The sequence below is a fragment of the Maylandia zebra genome, linkage group LG11 (genome assembly GCF_041146795.1).
Source record: "Maylandia zebra isolate NMK-2024a linkage group LG11, Mzebra_GT3a, whole genome shotgun sequence".
In the NCBI taxonomy this organism is placed as follows: domain Eukaryota; kingdom Metazoa; phylum Chordata; class Actinopteri; order Cichliformes; family Cichlidae; genus Maylandia; species Maylandia zebra.
Window position 1 is genome coordinate 21,609,351 of NC_135177.1, and position 16,083 is coordinate 21,625,433.

A 16,083-nucleotide genomic window follows, 5' to 3' on the forward strand; every position below is an offset into this window, starting at 1 on the left:
ATTTATATAGCGCTTTACTAGTCCCTAAGGACCCCAAAGCGCTTTACATATCCAGTCATCCACCCATTCACACACACATTCACACACTGGTGATGGCAAGCTACATTGTAGCCACAGCCACCCTGGGGCGCACTGACAGAGGCGAGGCTGCCGGACACTGGCGCCACCGGGCCCTCTGACCACCACCAGTAGGCAACGGGTGAAGTAGACAGCCATGACTGTTTTGTTAAGTGCCAAATAAGAGAAAGGTTATTAAAAAGTGACCATAGCAATCAATTTTTAATTCCTGTTTTTAATTTAATCCCTGTCTGAATAATGTGCATGAATATTTTTTTTTTTGCCGCTCACGCACAGCTCATGCTTTCTTTACTGTGATGTGATGTGCCCCCCTTCAGTACAAAATAAGTCAGTGTTGGGGGCAATGCATTACTAAATAAGATGTAACGTAGTCATATTACTTTTTCCACTAACAGAATAGCTTAAAGCAGTACTGTTTTGACACTCATATAACAGTTAACTAGTGAAAATGTTGATACTTGTGTTCCACCTGAGTTATACCCTTGAACTATTTTCATGTACTTGGACTACTGTTTTGATATAAATATTAAATATATGCATGCAGGCATGACCTTTTGCCTAGCAGCAGCTGCTGAGTTAACAGACAGTAAAGCTACGAGGACAGATGCGAGAAGAGTGAATTTAAGGACGACACAGGGGGCTGAATGACTCAAAAATGGAGATTACTGTCTTTACTTAAAGAGAAAAATATGAGGCTGTTACATCAGGGTAAGACACACCTGATCATAGCTTCTAAAGCAACAAGATTATTTATATTTTCTGTTCAGACTTGTACAGATTTCAAAAGGTAACTTAGGAATCAAAAACTTAAGCTATGTAACCTTATTATTTCAAATTGTGTTTGAAGGCAGTCTCCTGACTACTTTTGCCACACTGTAGCCCACTACAAAAAAAAACAAACAACTTCTGTTATTGCACAATTCATGCTGAATGCCAAATTAACCCTTAACTTATAAGCCACACTATCTGTGATTATGTGGGGGCAGGTAGGATTTAGTTATCTGCACAGAAAGGCCAACAAATGCTTGGCACGAGGACTCTTTATCTGAACAGTCTCATATCTGGTAAAGTGCCTGCGAGGTCGGCTCTCTAGAGATCGCTCAAGAAACGGTAACACTTGAATCTCTCTGGAGTTTCTACTGTAGTTCTGCTAAAACCAGGGAACACATTGGGTCTTAAACTTCAAAGTGAAGGAAAAGCTGCTTTCAGCATGTAGAGTTTTGAAGCACTCTTGTACAACTGAAGCATTTTTAATGTTTTGTATGCCATGTTTTTTATTATTGACAAATAAAAACTGGAAAAAAAAAACTCAGAACATGCGACTATTTTTTTGGTTACATTTCCTCTTTCAGTGGCTTAATTAGACAAGCTAAAAAAAACAAAAAACAGAACAGGAACAGCAACCAAAACAATGACTTACAAATGAAATACAAACATAAAGAGATACATGAAGTTAGAGTCCTTCCACACAGGGCTGATACTTCCTGTACCTCTGAAATGAATCCCCTCTGGAGGATGTTGAAACGAAGGCATTTCATCTCCTCTTGCTTAGTTTGGTGGGGTTGTACCTAAAGACACACACACAAAAACACAATCTCAGTACGGGCTTTTAACATTCCTCATGCATCACTCCTCAATGTCCTAAGAGGCATTTTGAACAAACAATAAAAAACAGCCCAAATTAGCCCTGTAAAATGGGGACAATGTTTGAACAGCTCAAAGCAAACAAGCTCCCAATAAACCACGTCTGGAAACTTGGTTTAGACGTTGAAAAAAAAAAAGGTACTGGACTGTTTTCTTAGCAGCAGAGTCTGTTCCCTGACTACGCATGACTGACTGAGCATGACTCAGTGATCAAACAACTCAGCCTTGACACACACACACACACAAAATCAATCTCAGACGGTCTCTTTTCTGCTTAGTCAAAGAAAGAAAAAAACCAGCGCCGGCTTACATCACCCGTTACCCAGGCAACGGTGGTGACGAAACAATCTCTAGGTTCTGACTGGTTAAGCTGGAGCTGCTGAAGCCCCGTATCCATAATTCTCGGCTAATTATGTCCTGTGCTCCTGAGTGTAGCAGCTGAGGCTTCGTAGAACCTTTGGAGTATTTTTACCTCCCAGGCTGTCATGGATGAGAGCAAACAGCTCTTCTATGAGAGACAGAGATGTGAAGGTTTCACTTGAATGACAACGGGGTCAACAATTACTGGGAAAGGATTTGGAGCTTTTTGTAGGAAGTATTATCCAGTGTGAATCCATTAAAGTACATTAAAGTAACAAGAGGTGCACAGGAGAGGCAACAACAAGAAAACCTCTAAAAAGCAACATCCAGGCATCCTCCTGGCATCATTTGGACCACCAGTTTGGTCACAAACATGCACATGAGTAGCTCCCTGGAGTTGAGTTGTGCTCGACTATAGACTGAAACAGGACTCTTCGTGGATAGTAAGACACAACAAAGAACATCGTTTTCAAGGAAACTTTTATCTTTCTAAGCAGATTTTAAAATGCATCACATGTTTTCTTGTGCCTTTACTGAAATTGTGTTTACTTGCTGTATCATTTGTTGGTTTGAAAATGCTTCTGAGGCAAGACAGCAGCACGAGGTAGTAAGCTGTTGGGAATTGCATTACCAAGCTTAGAAAGCATTTATAGGGACCATGGATGGAGTAAGGCAAATAACATTGTGAAGGATGTGAGGCATCCCCCCCGCCCCTTTAAACTACTACGATCTGCACGGCCCTGGGGATGGGCGTCCAGGTACACACCGGCTCACTCCTGGTGGCTGTAGGGATGGGTACCGGTATCCGGTGCCATTATGGCACCGGTTCCGACATAAACGGTAGTAACCAGACCGTAAAGCAGTGCACATTTCAGTGCTTTTTCCCCCTGAGATGTCATACACTTTGAATTCTAGCCAATCATTTTACCTTTCCAAGGATAGTAGGCGGGCCCAGGTACGTACGTTCTTTTAGAGCAGAGCTACAGATTAAAAATGCCCAAGGCAAAGCGGTCAAAAGTCTGGCTGTAGTTCACAGCAAAAGATGCAAACTCAGCAGCCTGCAACAAGTGCTTTAAGCTGATACTGTGATACTGTCAAAGGAGGTAACACCTTGAATCCGATGAAACACCTGGCGACGCATAGCGGGTTTTTTTTTAAAGCCAAGAAATGCACCGTATTTGATAGCTTGCTGCGAGACCTCACACCGAGCACATCTACTGCGGGTGGGTTGCCTGTTATCGGACCCGGAGTTAGCAACATCCCCCAAAAACCCGAAGAGGAGAGTCCTGGCCCCTAGCCCTGCCAGTGTAGCAGAAATGATGACGTATGATGATGATGGCAGCAGCCGTTCTTCTCTGCGTGAGTAGCTTAATGTTGTTCGTGTGTAATTTATGTTGAGTAGGCTAACCACGTTATTACATTAATGCACGTAAGGTGAACTAGCAAACATCATCACAGCTACATGCGGCTGTCCTCTTATTTGATGGCAGATGCTCCCTTCACCCTGGCTAAAAAGGCTAAAATGACCAAAGAAAAAGTGGAAAACAGTTAAACATGAGAGGTTTTTGGACAAAGTTTGTGTTTTTTCCATTGTTTAAGCACTGCTTCCAGCCAAGAGTGATACCATATATGCCCCATAGCTGCAGAAAAGGCTAAAATTGTTATCTTTTTACAAAAAAACAGCTAAACATGAGAGGTTTTTGGACAAAGTGTGTGTTCTCCATTCTTTAAGCACCGGTTCGAGCACCGTTTAAGCAACGGCACCGTTTCAAAAGTACTGGTTTGGTACTGGTATCGTACCAGCCATCCCTAGGTGGCTGCTTGTCGGGGCCTGGAGCCTGGGGCTCGCTCGGGCCCCTTCGGGGGTGGGGTGCCCTCGGCCTCTTGGCCTGGGGCTCGGTCACTCTGGCACAGCTGGCTGCCGGCGGAGTTCACGGGCACGTGACTGCAACCCCCCCTGGCTTCTGCTCCGCAGCTGCTGAGTGAGCCCTCATCTGGGACTCTCCTCAGCTCTTTCTGGGATAGTGGCGCGGCTGCCCCTCCGTTGGTCTTCCTTGGTCTCTTGTGCTCTGAGGGCCTCTGGATGTCTGGAGCCTTGATCTCCTCCATACCTGCTTCATGCCCAGGAGGACGGGGCTGTGGCCCCCCACACCCTCTAGCAGATCATTACATGAAGGAACCTTTTAAATACAAGCGCGTCCATGCTCACAGGTGTACACACGGGTGCTCACACACACAAACTACACCCTTTTTGGCTCCTACCTCAAAGCACACTGTGTGCTGTCGATGTTACGTGCTGCACAATAATATTTAATATTTACTGTTATATTCACACAGATCATCGCGATGATGTTGTTTATTATATTGCTCTCTTTTTCTTTACTTGTTTTCTCTTTTTTCTTTCTCAACAGGTGATCCAGGTGATTGATATATGTATTTTTTGTCTGTTTGTTTTGTTGGTTTTTGCTTTTTGCCCTTTATCACCGTCCCTCTTCCCTGCTCTTTTTCTTTCCCTCTCTCTTTCTCCCCTTTCTTTTCCCCAGTCAAGTCTGTCCCGTGTTCAGCAAATGAAAATAAAATAAACAATAAAAGCAAAGGTGAATCAAATAGACCAATACAGCAAGGCTGGGATGGTCCATTTGGTAAAGTAAATCCGTTGGGCATCTTTCTTTGCCTTTAGACAACAATTCTGATGGCAAAAGAGCCAAACAGGACAGGCAAAAAAAAAAAGTCAACACATTAGTGTTTGACTTGTTCCGAGTTTTACACGGGTTTCTCTTAGATCAGGTCCAAAGTTTGAGAACCCTGGTGAGCTGGCCTGTCCCTTTTGTTGTCAGACATCAGGTCACAAAAAACAAGCAAAGCTAACAATATACTAAATCTGTATGACAAACCGAAGAAGCGGCCAAAATAAAATTGTCAAAGCTGAATCGTGGCACAGAAGGCATAGATGCGTTTTAAGGACACTGTAAAGGAATAACAAGGCTACTTCATGTGGTCTCGTTACAGATTATTAGATCCCATTTCTCACCTAAAGAGATCATCTCCTATGGTCTCGTCCCTCCTGCTCTGTTGCTCCTCCTGAGACAGACAAAAATTCATTCAATTCAAAGTCATAAATCAAATAATAAACAAATAAGAGGGGCGACAGCACCTCAGCTGCATCTTTCAACCATTCATCCAGATCAGAGTTCTTGCCCCGGTTGTGAACCAGCAGATCAGATCCTCCAATAATGTGATGAAAGCCCTCCGAGCCCGGCACACGACTCTGTGTCACAGACAAAAACAAAAAAACAAAACCACAGACGTGGTCTTTGTCGGGTCTTAAAGTCAAATTAGAACATCTGATAAACTCAGAAAAACATCTTTAAAAATAAAGGAAATTTTATAAAAAAAAGATTAACTGATTATGCAAAAATACTTAAAACAATTAAAAAACTTTTATTTTTAAACTTTCACTTCATATCTTGAAATGTGAGTTGTCTTTTTTTAACTTACCCAGGGGGTGACACGTATTGTTGGATGGAAAACTGAATTAACTGAATAATTTATTTAATGACTTATTTTACATTTGAAATGAGCCTCTGCTGTGTGTGTGTGTGTGTGTGTGTGTGTGTGTGTGTGTGTGTGTGTGTGTGAGAGTCATCACCGGCTGACCTTGCGGAAACATTTGAAGTTCTTTATGTGGCCATTGCCCTGCATCTGATTTTGCTTGGCTTTGGGAGGAGCTGCCACGGTGAGAGATTTAAACTCCACCAACAGCAGCTTCTTAGGAAGGTCTTCATCGATCTTTGACTCCTGCAACAACGCACTTCTGTCAGGCAGGCTTCTTTCTAAGACATTTATATGGTATCAAACAGCAGCTAAAACAGAAACACAGTGCTCAGGCTATATGCAGTATGGACCCTGACAAGCTTAGGCTAAACTACCAACGCCTGGATGACAGACAGCTTCAAATAAAGGCCATGCATGCTCCAATGCGATTTCTAAAATGCTGTAATATACCGAGTATTGCAATAAGATATTTTTATGATTTATCACCTCTTTTCAACAGCAAATTATTTCCTAAAAGTTCAACTTTATCAATATCTGGTTTATTCAATAAGATAAAGTTATCTCACTTCAGCATCACTGTCACTAAAACCAGCCATATCAATCTGCTGTCTGATTTTTACTCATGTGACTGGACCACTAGTTAGCTCTGAATTATTATTGTCCAGCTAAGTGTTGGGCATTTTTCAGTTTCAAGCCTCGATATTTGTTGGCCCTGCATCGATACAATATCACGATACTACATCGTATCAGGTTGTTTTTTACCCCACCCCTACCTGATAGGTCTTTGAGATTCATTAAATACACACTGTTAATATAGTCACATATATAAAGCGTAAAATATTTCTTCTACTAGAAATGAGCAAGAAAACTGAGCTTGGTCTTCAGGAGGAAAAGAGAACAACTCACTTGGACTTCCTGTTTGATCACAACTGGTTTCAGAGGGCTTTTAATCTCTTCTTTAGGCTGAGGAATATCTGCATTGAGTAGTTCTAAATCCTAAAAAAAAGAAGGTGGAAACTGAGAAATAATCATTCTCAAACATAGCTGGGTTATAGTTGGGTATACTGATGTAGTTTCAGTTTCAGCTTCAGTTGTCTGCAGACTGAATTACAGACAGTAAATCATCTTTCCTCACCTCAATGAAGGACACATCATCTTCTTCAAAAGGAATCACATCTTTACTCGTACTGGCTGATGACATTTCTTCTAGTTTACTCGACCCACGATTAGCCGTTGTGCAGTCAGCTGGGTCAGCTGGCTCTGTCTTAATACGGACAGCGTGCTGTTCAGATCGCTGGCTGTTCTTCTGCAAACTCGATTCTTTCTCCGAACCTGCCTGTGGCCTTTGATTGGTTATCCCATTTTTCTCTAGGTGGACACGTTGCCTCTTGCTCGAAGACTCCGCAGTATTTAAAACTTGTTTCTGTTTAGCTGAACTGTGCTCAGGTTTTGCTTGCTGGCCTTGATTAATTGAGGGTTGCTCATCAAAGCAGTCCATATCTTCAGACATAATGGACTCCAGTTCCTCCATCTGTATCACATCTTCCATCTCCTTCCTCTTTCTACTCTGTGGTTCCTCTGAGCGAGCCTCTGACCGTCCTGCGAACAAATCAGCTGCTGACCCGAGTGGAGTCTGGGACACAGTAGCAGGGCCTCTGTGTGTAAGTGGGGGGATTTCTTCAGACATGGCCGGGGTGTGTGGTGCCCGAGCAGTGACGGATGATGCTAGTGCAGGTCGCTTTGGCTCTGACGTGACAGCCGAGGGCTCGTCCTCCAAATGCCTGGATGAGAGGATAAATTAGAGAGAGATGGGCAGAAATAGATAATGTTTTTTTCTTTAATATATATATATATATATATATATATATATATATATATATATTAGAGCTGGGTGATAGAACGATAACGATATGTATCGCGATATAACTTTTACTCGATAGAGAAATTAAGCTATCGCGATAGACCTCGCCGCTCTTGTCCTCTTAAAAAAAAAAAAAAAAGGTCAGCCGATCCAAATTCAGTAGCGCAGAGCCGAACCAATCACAGCCGCAGCGTCACGTCGCGTGACTTGTTACGTACAGCACAAGTGCCAAGCCGCACGTGTGTTTGTTTGGGAAGCAGCCAGCGGGTAATGGAGCCAGCGCGTAATGGAGGAAATGAGTGTGCCGACTAGAAAAATCAACCGAGCGTGACCGAAGAGAAAACAGATGATGGTTCCAATGCCGGAGAGATTGTCGAACGGAAGAGCCATAGAAGTTCCGTAGTGTGAAGGTATTTCGGCTATTTCAAGTCTGACAAAAAACAGAGTAGCGTGCACTGTAAATTGTGCCGAAAGCAAGTCTGGAAATACAATAAACTGGTGCATGCGTCACACTGTGCGCCACGTTATTGTTTCGGTGAAATGAATTTCTACAATAGTGTTACTGTTAATTCTACTCTCTGCAGTGTTTAAATGCTTACATATACACACAGTTACTGTCCCTCCACACATACGACTCGGTTCTGCTTCTATGCCCCAGCTTTGTTTACTTTTTCCCACCGAGGCTTCTAGACTTCTGATTGGCCAACATTTCTGCACGGTTAGGAATCTAGCGCCACCTGCTGCTTTGGCATGTTCATAGCAGCGTTTTGCTTCATTTCTGCCTTTATGTGTGGACGGGATTATTTTTCAAAACGAAAACGGAAAATCTCCGTTTTCAAAAACACCCGTGTACGTGTGGACGTAGCCTCAGTCTCTGACTGGAAGCGCTAATTCATCATTCGGCTTTTGTCAGACTAAAGTAACTGTTACAACTGTTTGAAAAGCTCAGCTATACAACAAGGAGAGATTGAGAATTTCCTTTTAGTTCTCAGTTTATTTGATATTGACAAAGGTTAGTCAGTTTTGTCTGTTCTTCTGTAAAACAAACTAAGATTTATTTTTAGAATTAATACTTTATTTCTAAGTGGAATTGACAATTTAGTCTGTTTCATTTGTTCTATTTTGAAACTTAAACGCTTTAGCGGCTGCCTTTTGTGTAGTTTGCAATATTTGCCTTTATTTAGCTGAAAAAGTCTCATGTTCCTTAAGTACATCTACCCTGTTGAACTTATTATGGGAAATAAATATTTAAAAACAAGCTGCTGATTATTTCACATTTTACTTGTGAGCAACGGCACATTTAAATCTTACAAATATAGTTATTTGGCTTATATCGTGATAGATATCGTTATCGCCTGAAATGAAAAAAACATATCGTGATATGAAAAAATCTCATATCGCCCAGCTCTAAAATATATATATATATATATATATATATATATATGAAAAATATTCCTTTCATGTGGTACTACTTCCTCTTTATTCCAGTATATCAGAGATTAGTTTGCAAAGATCTGAAGTGTCATAATTTGAGGTCCCATGAGAGAAAACAGTCACACATTTGTCTTCAAAACTTTAAAAAAAAAAAAAAAATCTAAACAGTGTGATTTCCTGCTGTGGGTTTTCTTTTTCAATCCTAAACACAGATTTACCTTTTCTTGCTGGCTGGCTGAAAGAAAGTGGTCAGAGTCGACTGTTTCTGTGGAGAAGCTTGTGAAGAGATTTTTGGTTTCTGAGGAGACTTCTTCGGAGGGAAAGTCTTGGTGCCACTGTTAGTCTTAGGAGTTGATGGCTGTGGTCTGATGTCAAAACTGTCTTCACCTGAAACAGAAAAACACTCATTTTTAAAAATAAAGATATTAGCAGAACAGGTATTAGGCTGGAACATGCATAGCTGTTGACAAGGTAGATGACTGACCTTGAGGTCAAGGGCGCCATGTTTTAAACTCGTCTGAGATTTTTAGTAATTTCAAAATCCTATATCGTGTTGTTCTCGAGTTATCGTATTCACGGCACCCACAACAAAACCCTATACCTACATTTTTTATGGCCAAGGAGTAAAAATCCAGCACGGGTGCTGGATTAGTCCTCTGTTAAGCTCAGACAATGTAAGAAAACTATCAATCGCTGTATTTCTGATTCACTCATGCAGCTACCTGCTAGCTTGGATTCAGACTTCTTCTTCTGTGATTCTGCGTTTGCTGCAGTGGTGAGCGACGAGCTCATTGTTTCATCCACAATACACTGAGTGGTCGTTTTCTGAGCCACGAGGCTGATTACACGGAGCTGACTGGCATACTGGTGCGGCTTCTTCTCAGGCGTCTCCCCTACCGACGTCACCCCGGTGACCTCAGAAACCCGCATCCTGAAAACGCAAAAAAGTGAACTGAAACACCTCAGATGAAGAAGACGACTAAGGCAACGTTTTTGACGGGGACATCATGGTGTCTGTAAGTGCTTGTCTGAACCTCTGTGATGTCTCTGTGTTCGCTGCATACGCCGTGATGTCCTGCGATGCTGCAGGTAACACGGTCTCATCCACAGCTACGCTCTGTGACAGCGAGGCGCTTGGGATTCTGGGTGTCACTTTTGGTACAGAGTCTAAGACACAAAAAAGAAACAAAGCAATCCAAGGAAACGTATAAGAAAACAAATAAATATAGAAACTCTTGTGTGTTTTTTTTGTTTGGTCAGCCACCTGAGTCTGAGCTTGAGGGATTGCAGTATTTTTCACAGGAAGCATAGATGGCAGCCAGACCGATTTCAGACTCTGTGATGACTCGAAGGCCTTTTCTGTGCCAGTGTTAAAAGGAGAAAGATTCAGAAATAATTCAGTCAACACAAACAAATGATCAACACCCTGCAGAACAAAGGGAGTGTGAACCTTTCAACGATGCTCTTCACAGAGTTTGCCCACTCTGTTGCGGAGGGAGACAGCAGAGTTTGGGAGGCACCTGTTGTAAAATCGACCACACAGCTCTGCGGAGACTCCAGCAGGTCACGAGGCAGGCTGCCCTCCTCCAGCAGCTGACTCCTGCCACCTCCAAAACTCACTGCCACACGAAGGCGCTTCAGCTGGAAACAGCACAGTAGAGCCGCATATTAACACACATACACAAATAAACTACAGATAAACATAGAAACATCAGTTTAGCAAGGATGCCCCTCATGCCAAACTCTTGAGTGAATATCTGCCCAGAGATTGCTTTTGGCTCCTTTGAATTTCACCTTCACTTCCTTTGCCTCCTCAGACAAAAGCTCTTTTTGCCTGGTGAAGTTTCCATAGTTATTTCAATTGTTCCAGCATCCAGCACTTCAGCTACCTGGGGAAAGTTACCCAGAGCTACAGAGAAAACAAAAGCACTGTTTTCTGCTTTCATTGTGTGCGCATGCCTTCAGTTTCCTGTGAGATTTCATCCCTGCTGCACAGCAAAGCAGATAAGCAGACAATCTAAATATGATCGGTGTCATATTTATTTACATTCTAATGATAATTTGAAGCCAAAAAGTTAGCTATGCAAAGCATGGATGCAACGTAGGTTGTATAAAGTTAACAAAAATATCACATCACAGTTAGCAGAGTGTGCACGTCAAAAGAAAAACATGCAAAAAAGATAAAAAGATGAATCCATTAGGTCTTTAACCTCATTCATCTCACATAAGAGAAAAGGCCAAACAGCAGAGATAAGTTTATGTCCCTGATGAGGTTTCATAATGTGAAAATGCCCTGCGGTGCACCAGAACTCACCTCATCTGCACAGTCAGGTGTTTTTATTTATTTATCCATATACGATTTATCACAATGGGACTTAACCATAAATGCCACACAAGAAGTACTGAAGTATGCGCTAATGTCTTTGTTAAATATTAGGATGGATGGATCCATGCTTTCTTGTTATTTACACCAAATTCTGGTGCCTAAATGCAGTGAGCTTCTGCAATGTTATTGTCTGATTAGATGTTTTTGTTAAAGAGTAGTTGAATAAGTGTATCTAATAAAGTGGCAGGTGAGTGTATATTGTGATTAGATCAAAAAAAGGTGACTAACCTGTTTGGCGCTGAGGAAAATAAAGGTCCGGCCACTGTAAAGCTGTTTGCGAAGTGGAACCGCTCCAAGATTAACATCGTCTTTATTCAAGCTGGGCTCATCGATCTCAGGAATGAAGCTTAAAAAACACAGAGAGAAGACGGCGTTGAGCTCCGCTTCAGCGTTGCCGTGTATCCATGGGAATGGTTTGTACTGTACCTCTCGGCTTTAGGAGGCGGTAACTTCTGCTGAACAGCTCTGCTGAGCTCTGAGAAGAACTCTGGCTTCACGATGGGACAGCAGCACAGCAGAGCAGAAATGGTCTAATTAAGAAAAAAAACAAAAACAAAAAAGTAACGAACAAACATGCCACAGGAGCTAGCGATGGTACAAAGTCGGGTCCTGACCTTAATGGTAACTTTAACAGAAGACATAACCAGGTGGGTGCAGTCCTGAGACCAGCTGCTGACCAGCTTTCCACCCAAAGCTAGCACGACCTGAGAGAGCGACGCTTGGCCATCGTTGTCCAAACACGATGAACACACGACTGGCTGCAGATGAACCACACTAACACAAAGAGGACACGGTGATTGAGATACAACCAACCACAATCAGAACGTTTTATTAATCCAAGAGAAAATAACGAGGTCACTGTTGCGCCAAGACAGTAAGAACAGCAACAAACAAGTACAAATAATAAATAATATGACAAAACAGCTCTCATAATAGTATAGCTAACCAAAGTTGAAACTGAGCTTGTTATTTTTTGTATGCATGCGCAGATAAAACAATCCTTTTAGAATTCATACAACTATACATTCATACAACTATACAACTCATACATGAGTTGTATAGTTGTATGAATTCTAAACTATACAACTCATGTATGAGTTGTATAGTTGTATGAATGTATAGTTGTATGAATTCTAAAAGGATTGTTTTATCTGCGCATGCATACAAAAAATAACAAGCTCATGTATGAGTTGTATACCCTACTTGCCAACACCAGTAGGCAAGTAGGGTAAAGTGTCTTGCCCAAGGACACAACGACCAGGACAGAGAGCCCAGGGATCGAACCGGCGACCTTCCGGTTACAGATGCGATTCCCAACCCCCTGAGCCACGGTCGCCCCATTATGAATGAATGATGAATTTTTATGAATTATTATGTCTATTTTTTTATGTTTAAGGACAACAGATGGAAATTAGCCTTTGGCTATAATCTGGCATGTTTACATTCATGCAATTTTTTTTTTACATTTATGTTCATTAACATCCACTGTCCTAAATAAATAAATAAATAAATAAATTAGCTTTTGTAAAAGTTCTCAAAAAGTTGATTCTGTTCATCTGGATGTAGCATTTTCAGTGGGGGAAACGTTTCATCACTCATCCAATTGACCTCTTCAGTCTCAGCTGACTGCAGGTTTCCCCAACCTTATAAACAGTACATTGCACAATGACTGAAACTAGCACCACTGAATGAATAATGGGCTGGGAGGTCAGTTCCTTGATCATTAATATGCAAATTCTCATGACCATGAAACATTTCTCCCACTGAAAACGCTACGTCCAGAACAGAATCAACCTTTTGGGATTTACTTACCTGGATGATCAAGCATGCATTAAGACATTGTGTAAAAATTCAAGAAATATAACCATATCTCTTCTGCATACCTGAATTTGCTTTGAAAAACCCCAAAAGTCACTAAATCCCCTGATTTCAGGTTCACCGGTGTTGTAATCTGTTGGTTGTTGACAAATGTACCATACTTGGAGGTGTCTTTCAGAGTCAGCGTCTAAAAAGCAGAATACATGAGAGCAATCATCACATGTTCAATGTCTTTACTGAAGATCGGTCTCAGTATTGCTATCAGCGTACATCATCTGACCAAATGTGTTGACTATGAGCCAGACTCCATCACTTTGCTGATTAGATATTAATGTGAAATAATTAATGCATTCTTGAATTATGAATAAAACCCTTTTTGGGAGGTCACGGTGACATCCAAGGGAGATAAAATGGCACAGAAGTTAAACTGTAATGAAAGTCAAGCTTTAATAGACATTTTTATCATTTTAGATAAAATTTAATTTTATGTTTTATAGTCCAGCAGGTTTATGAATGTATCAATAAAAGGCATCAAGTAAACAGAAAGAGAAAGAAACAAATTCAGAAGCTTCTTAAGGCAAGCAACAAGAAACCACACAGATCTGGCAAGCCAAACAATCCATATTTGGCAGCTGATAAATACTGTGGGAGCTCCACGCGAGTCTCAGAAGAACAAAACAATGTGTGAGCATGTAGCAGTTTTTTAAAATTGCAATTAAAATGACATCATATGTGTTTTATTTTGCAAGTGCATCACTCAGCACAGCTTGCATAGCTTTTGGTAAAAACCAAATGGAGAATTTCTTAGACTGCACAACAATTACAGCTGAGTGGTGGCATGATTTACTACATTCAGGCCTAGTAATGTAGGAGTAGCGCAGCAGCACCACCTTCTGCACCAAAGTGTCATCATGCAGGCAAATATTTCACTGGTGCTTCAAGGAATACCAAGAGGATTTTTACTGATGTTCTGGTAAACCAGGAAAAAGACAAAAAAAGTCACTAAAATGTCTTTGCTTCCTTAACATTACATATAATAAATATGTCTCAGCACAAGCTGGATTAAAGTTTAGGAATAGGCCCTAAGGATAGATTTAAAACAGGCTGGTAAAGCAGCAGATCTGACACAACGGGGTAAACTCTGAGAAACATTTGAACCCCTGGATTTGGGCTTCGTTAAATGCCTCTAAAAGCATGATGTGAAGGAGGGTGTTCACTTAAGTATTTAAAAACAAGTAATTAAATCTTAAAATCTATCAGAAAAATAACTGATAGTGTGTTCTTCCCAGTTGAAATGCAAGCTGCAGCATTTTGAAACAGCTGCAAAACTGCAATGGAAAACATTAAGACCAGCATCTACATTAGTCTAGCCTTGATCAAATAAAAGCATGCAAGATTTAAAGATTAAAGCTTGTTGTCATAGCAGTAGCAGGGTTTGTGTTGTTACATACACCGCAAACAATGAGTAAAAGGGAGTAAAAAAAGCACATTTAAAGCCCAGGACAGCACAGCTGTATTTGATTGCAACAGATTTCACTTGTGTACCTAATAAAGTTACCACTGAGTGTGTATAAACTGTATATAAACACTACAACTGTTTGTTCTCTGTTCATACCACCTGATCCTTTCCCTGCCTTGTCTCACCTGCTCTGTAGCACTTAGGTGAGCGTGAGCCCTGCTGATAGACTGGTCACTCGGAAGAAGAATGTCACAATTCTTTCGGCCCACCACGTACGCTTTACCCGAGAGGAGATAGCAGGCCTCAGCTGTGAGTGACAGACGGCAGGTTAGTGATTTTCTTATCTTTTCTTCAACTTAAAAGTTATCCCCTTTTGAAGTTTTGCATCCAGGAATTTTTTAAGAAAATTGTACATTTTATCTTGTAACAAACAAAACGTTATCGCAAAATGACCCACATTCTTTATATCTTTGATATTTGTTTTCTGGGTAAAATCAAAATTCCCAGAACAAACCTGTTTTTTGTTTTGTTTTGTTTTGGGTTTTTTGTATAAATAACTAAGGGTCATGTGATAGAGCACATGACTGACAAAGCAGCGATTAAATCCTCTTCTACCTACAGGTTACCTGTGGTGTAAGAAGTTGTGCTCCTACTGTAAATCAATCCATACATAAATCGTATTAATTACATATTCAGGTCATTAATTAGAAAAAAGGTTTGAGTTTTTGACTTTGACTGCTGGAAACATTTAAATTCAGATCATTTGACGTCTTGTTTATAGTTGCTACCATTAATTTCAACTTCCCATAAGCTCATTTAGAACCAAAGCATCATGCTTAGATAACACATTAACCTGTTTAGCAACATTAAATTAACACAGAGTATAAACACATGACAGCACAGCAAACATGCAGCCTAACGGGCTGCTAACCAGACAGATGCCTCCTGTGTGAACCATGCTTTAAATGCTTTAATCTAGTGTTTCTCAGATAGCTGCTAACTCCATCATCAAGGTGCTAACTTTGCCCGGCCTGCAGCGTCATAAATAAAGCTTCTATAAAACGCCGTCATGACACGAAATGTTACCTGTAGGCTGCTGCTGGGGCGTCAGTATCCACATTATACTGCCCTCTGTTGCTTTGGCATATATTAAAACTAGCCGCAACTCAGAAATAAAGCAATGTTTTCAGCAAACAGTTAAGAACAACTATTAACTCGCCGGACCGCTTCACCCTCGCCACTGTGTCGTCATAACTATGCGCCGCGCTTTCAAAATAAAAGTTCGAAAACTGCGTTTCACTCTCGAAAACTTTAAACACTATCTGATAAAAATTTAGAATAAAAGAAAAAAAAATTAGCTGTGCATATATACAGAGAGTGTCTCGTCTTGACCCACAGTGATCATAGAAGCACAAATATAATGACTCCCATTAGCTGTTTCTACACCACAACCATACCGTACCTTAGAAAATTAGGAATTTGAATCAA

The 16,083-nt window shown here is 41.0% G+C and overlaps 1 protein-coding gene across 1 annotated transcript; it reads right to left on the bottom strand.

The window, feature by feature from the left end:
- Window positions 1–289: 289 nt before the first annotated feature.
- Window positions 290–15,834, bottom strand: nbn (nibrin). The gene is made up of 17 exons (XM_004541323.3): window positions 15,682–15,834; window positions 14,781–14,902; window positions 13,202–13,323; window positions 11,933–12,092; window positions 11,745–11,848; window positions 11,547–11,664; window positions 10,383–10,573; window positions 10,197–10,291; window positions 9,967–10,099; window positions 9,655–9,863; window positions 9,151–9,319; window positions 6,773–7,418; window positions 6,544–6,633; window positions 5,740–5,880; window positions 5,237–5,350; window positions 5,114–5,163; window positions 290–1,646 (listed from the first exon to the last, which is right to left on the bottom strand). The coding sequence occupies exons 1-17, from the start codon at window positions 15,713–15,715 to the stop codon at window positions 1,613–1,615; spliced, it is 2,532 nt and encodes an 843-aa protein (XP_004541380.2). The 5' UTR covers window positions 15,716–15,834; the 3' UTR covers window positions 290–1,612.
- Between the last annotated feature and the right edge of the window lie 249 nt (window positions 15,835–16,083).

Excerpts from the sequence above, each read along its gene's own strand:
- nbn (XM_004541323.3), bottom strand. The coding sequence starts at position 15,715 with ATGTGGATACTGACGCCCCAGCAGCAGCCTACAG. Across the intron at positions 14,903-15,681 it reads GCCCCAGCAGCAGCCTACAG|CTGAGGCCTGCTATCTCCTC; the intron begins GTAACATTTCGT and ends TGTCACTCACAG. Across the intron at positions 5,164-5,236 it reads GGTTGAAAGATGCAGCTGAG|GAGGAGCAACAGAGCAGGAG; the intron begins GTGCTGTCGCCC and ends TGTCTGTCTCAG.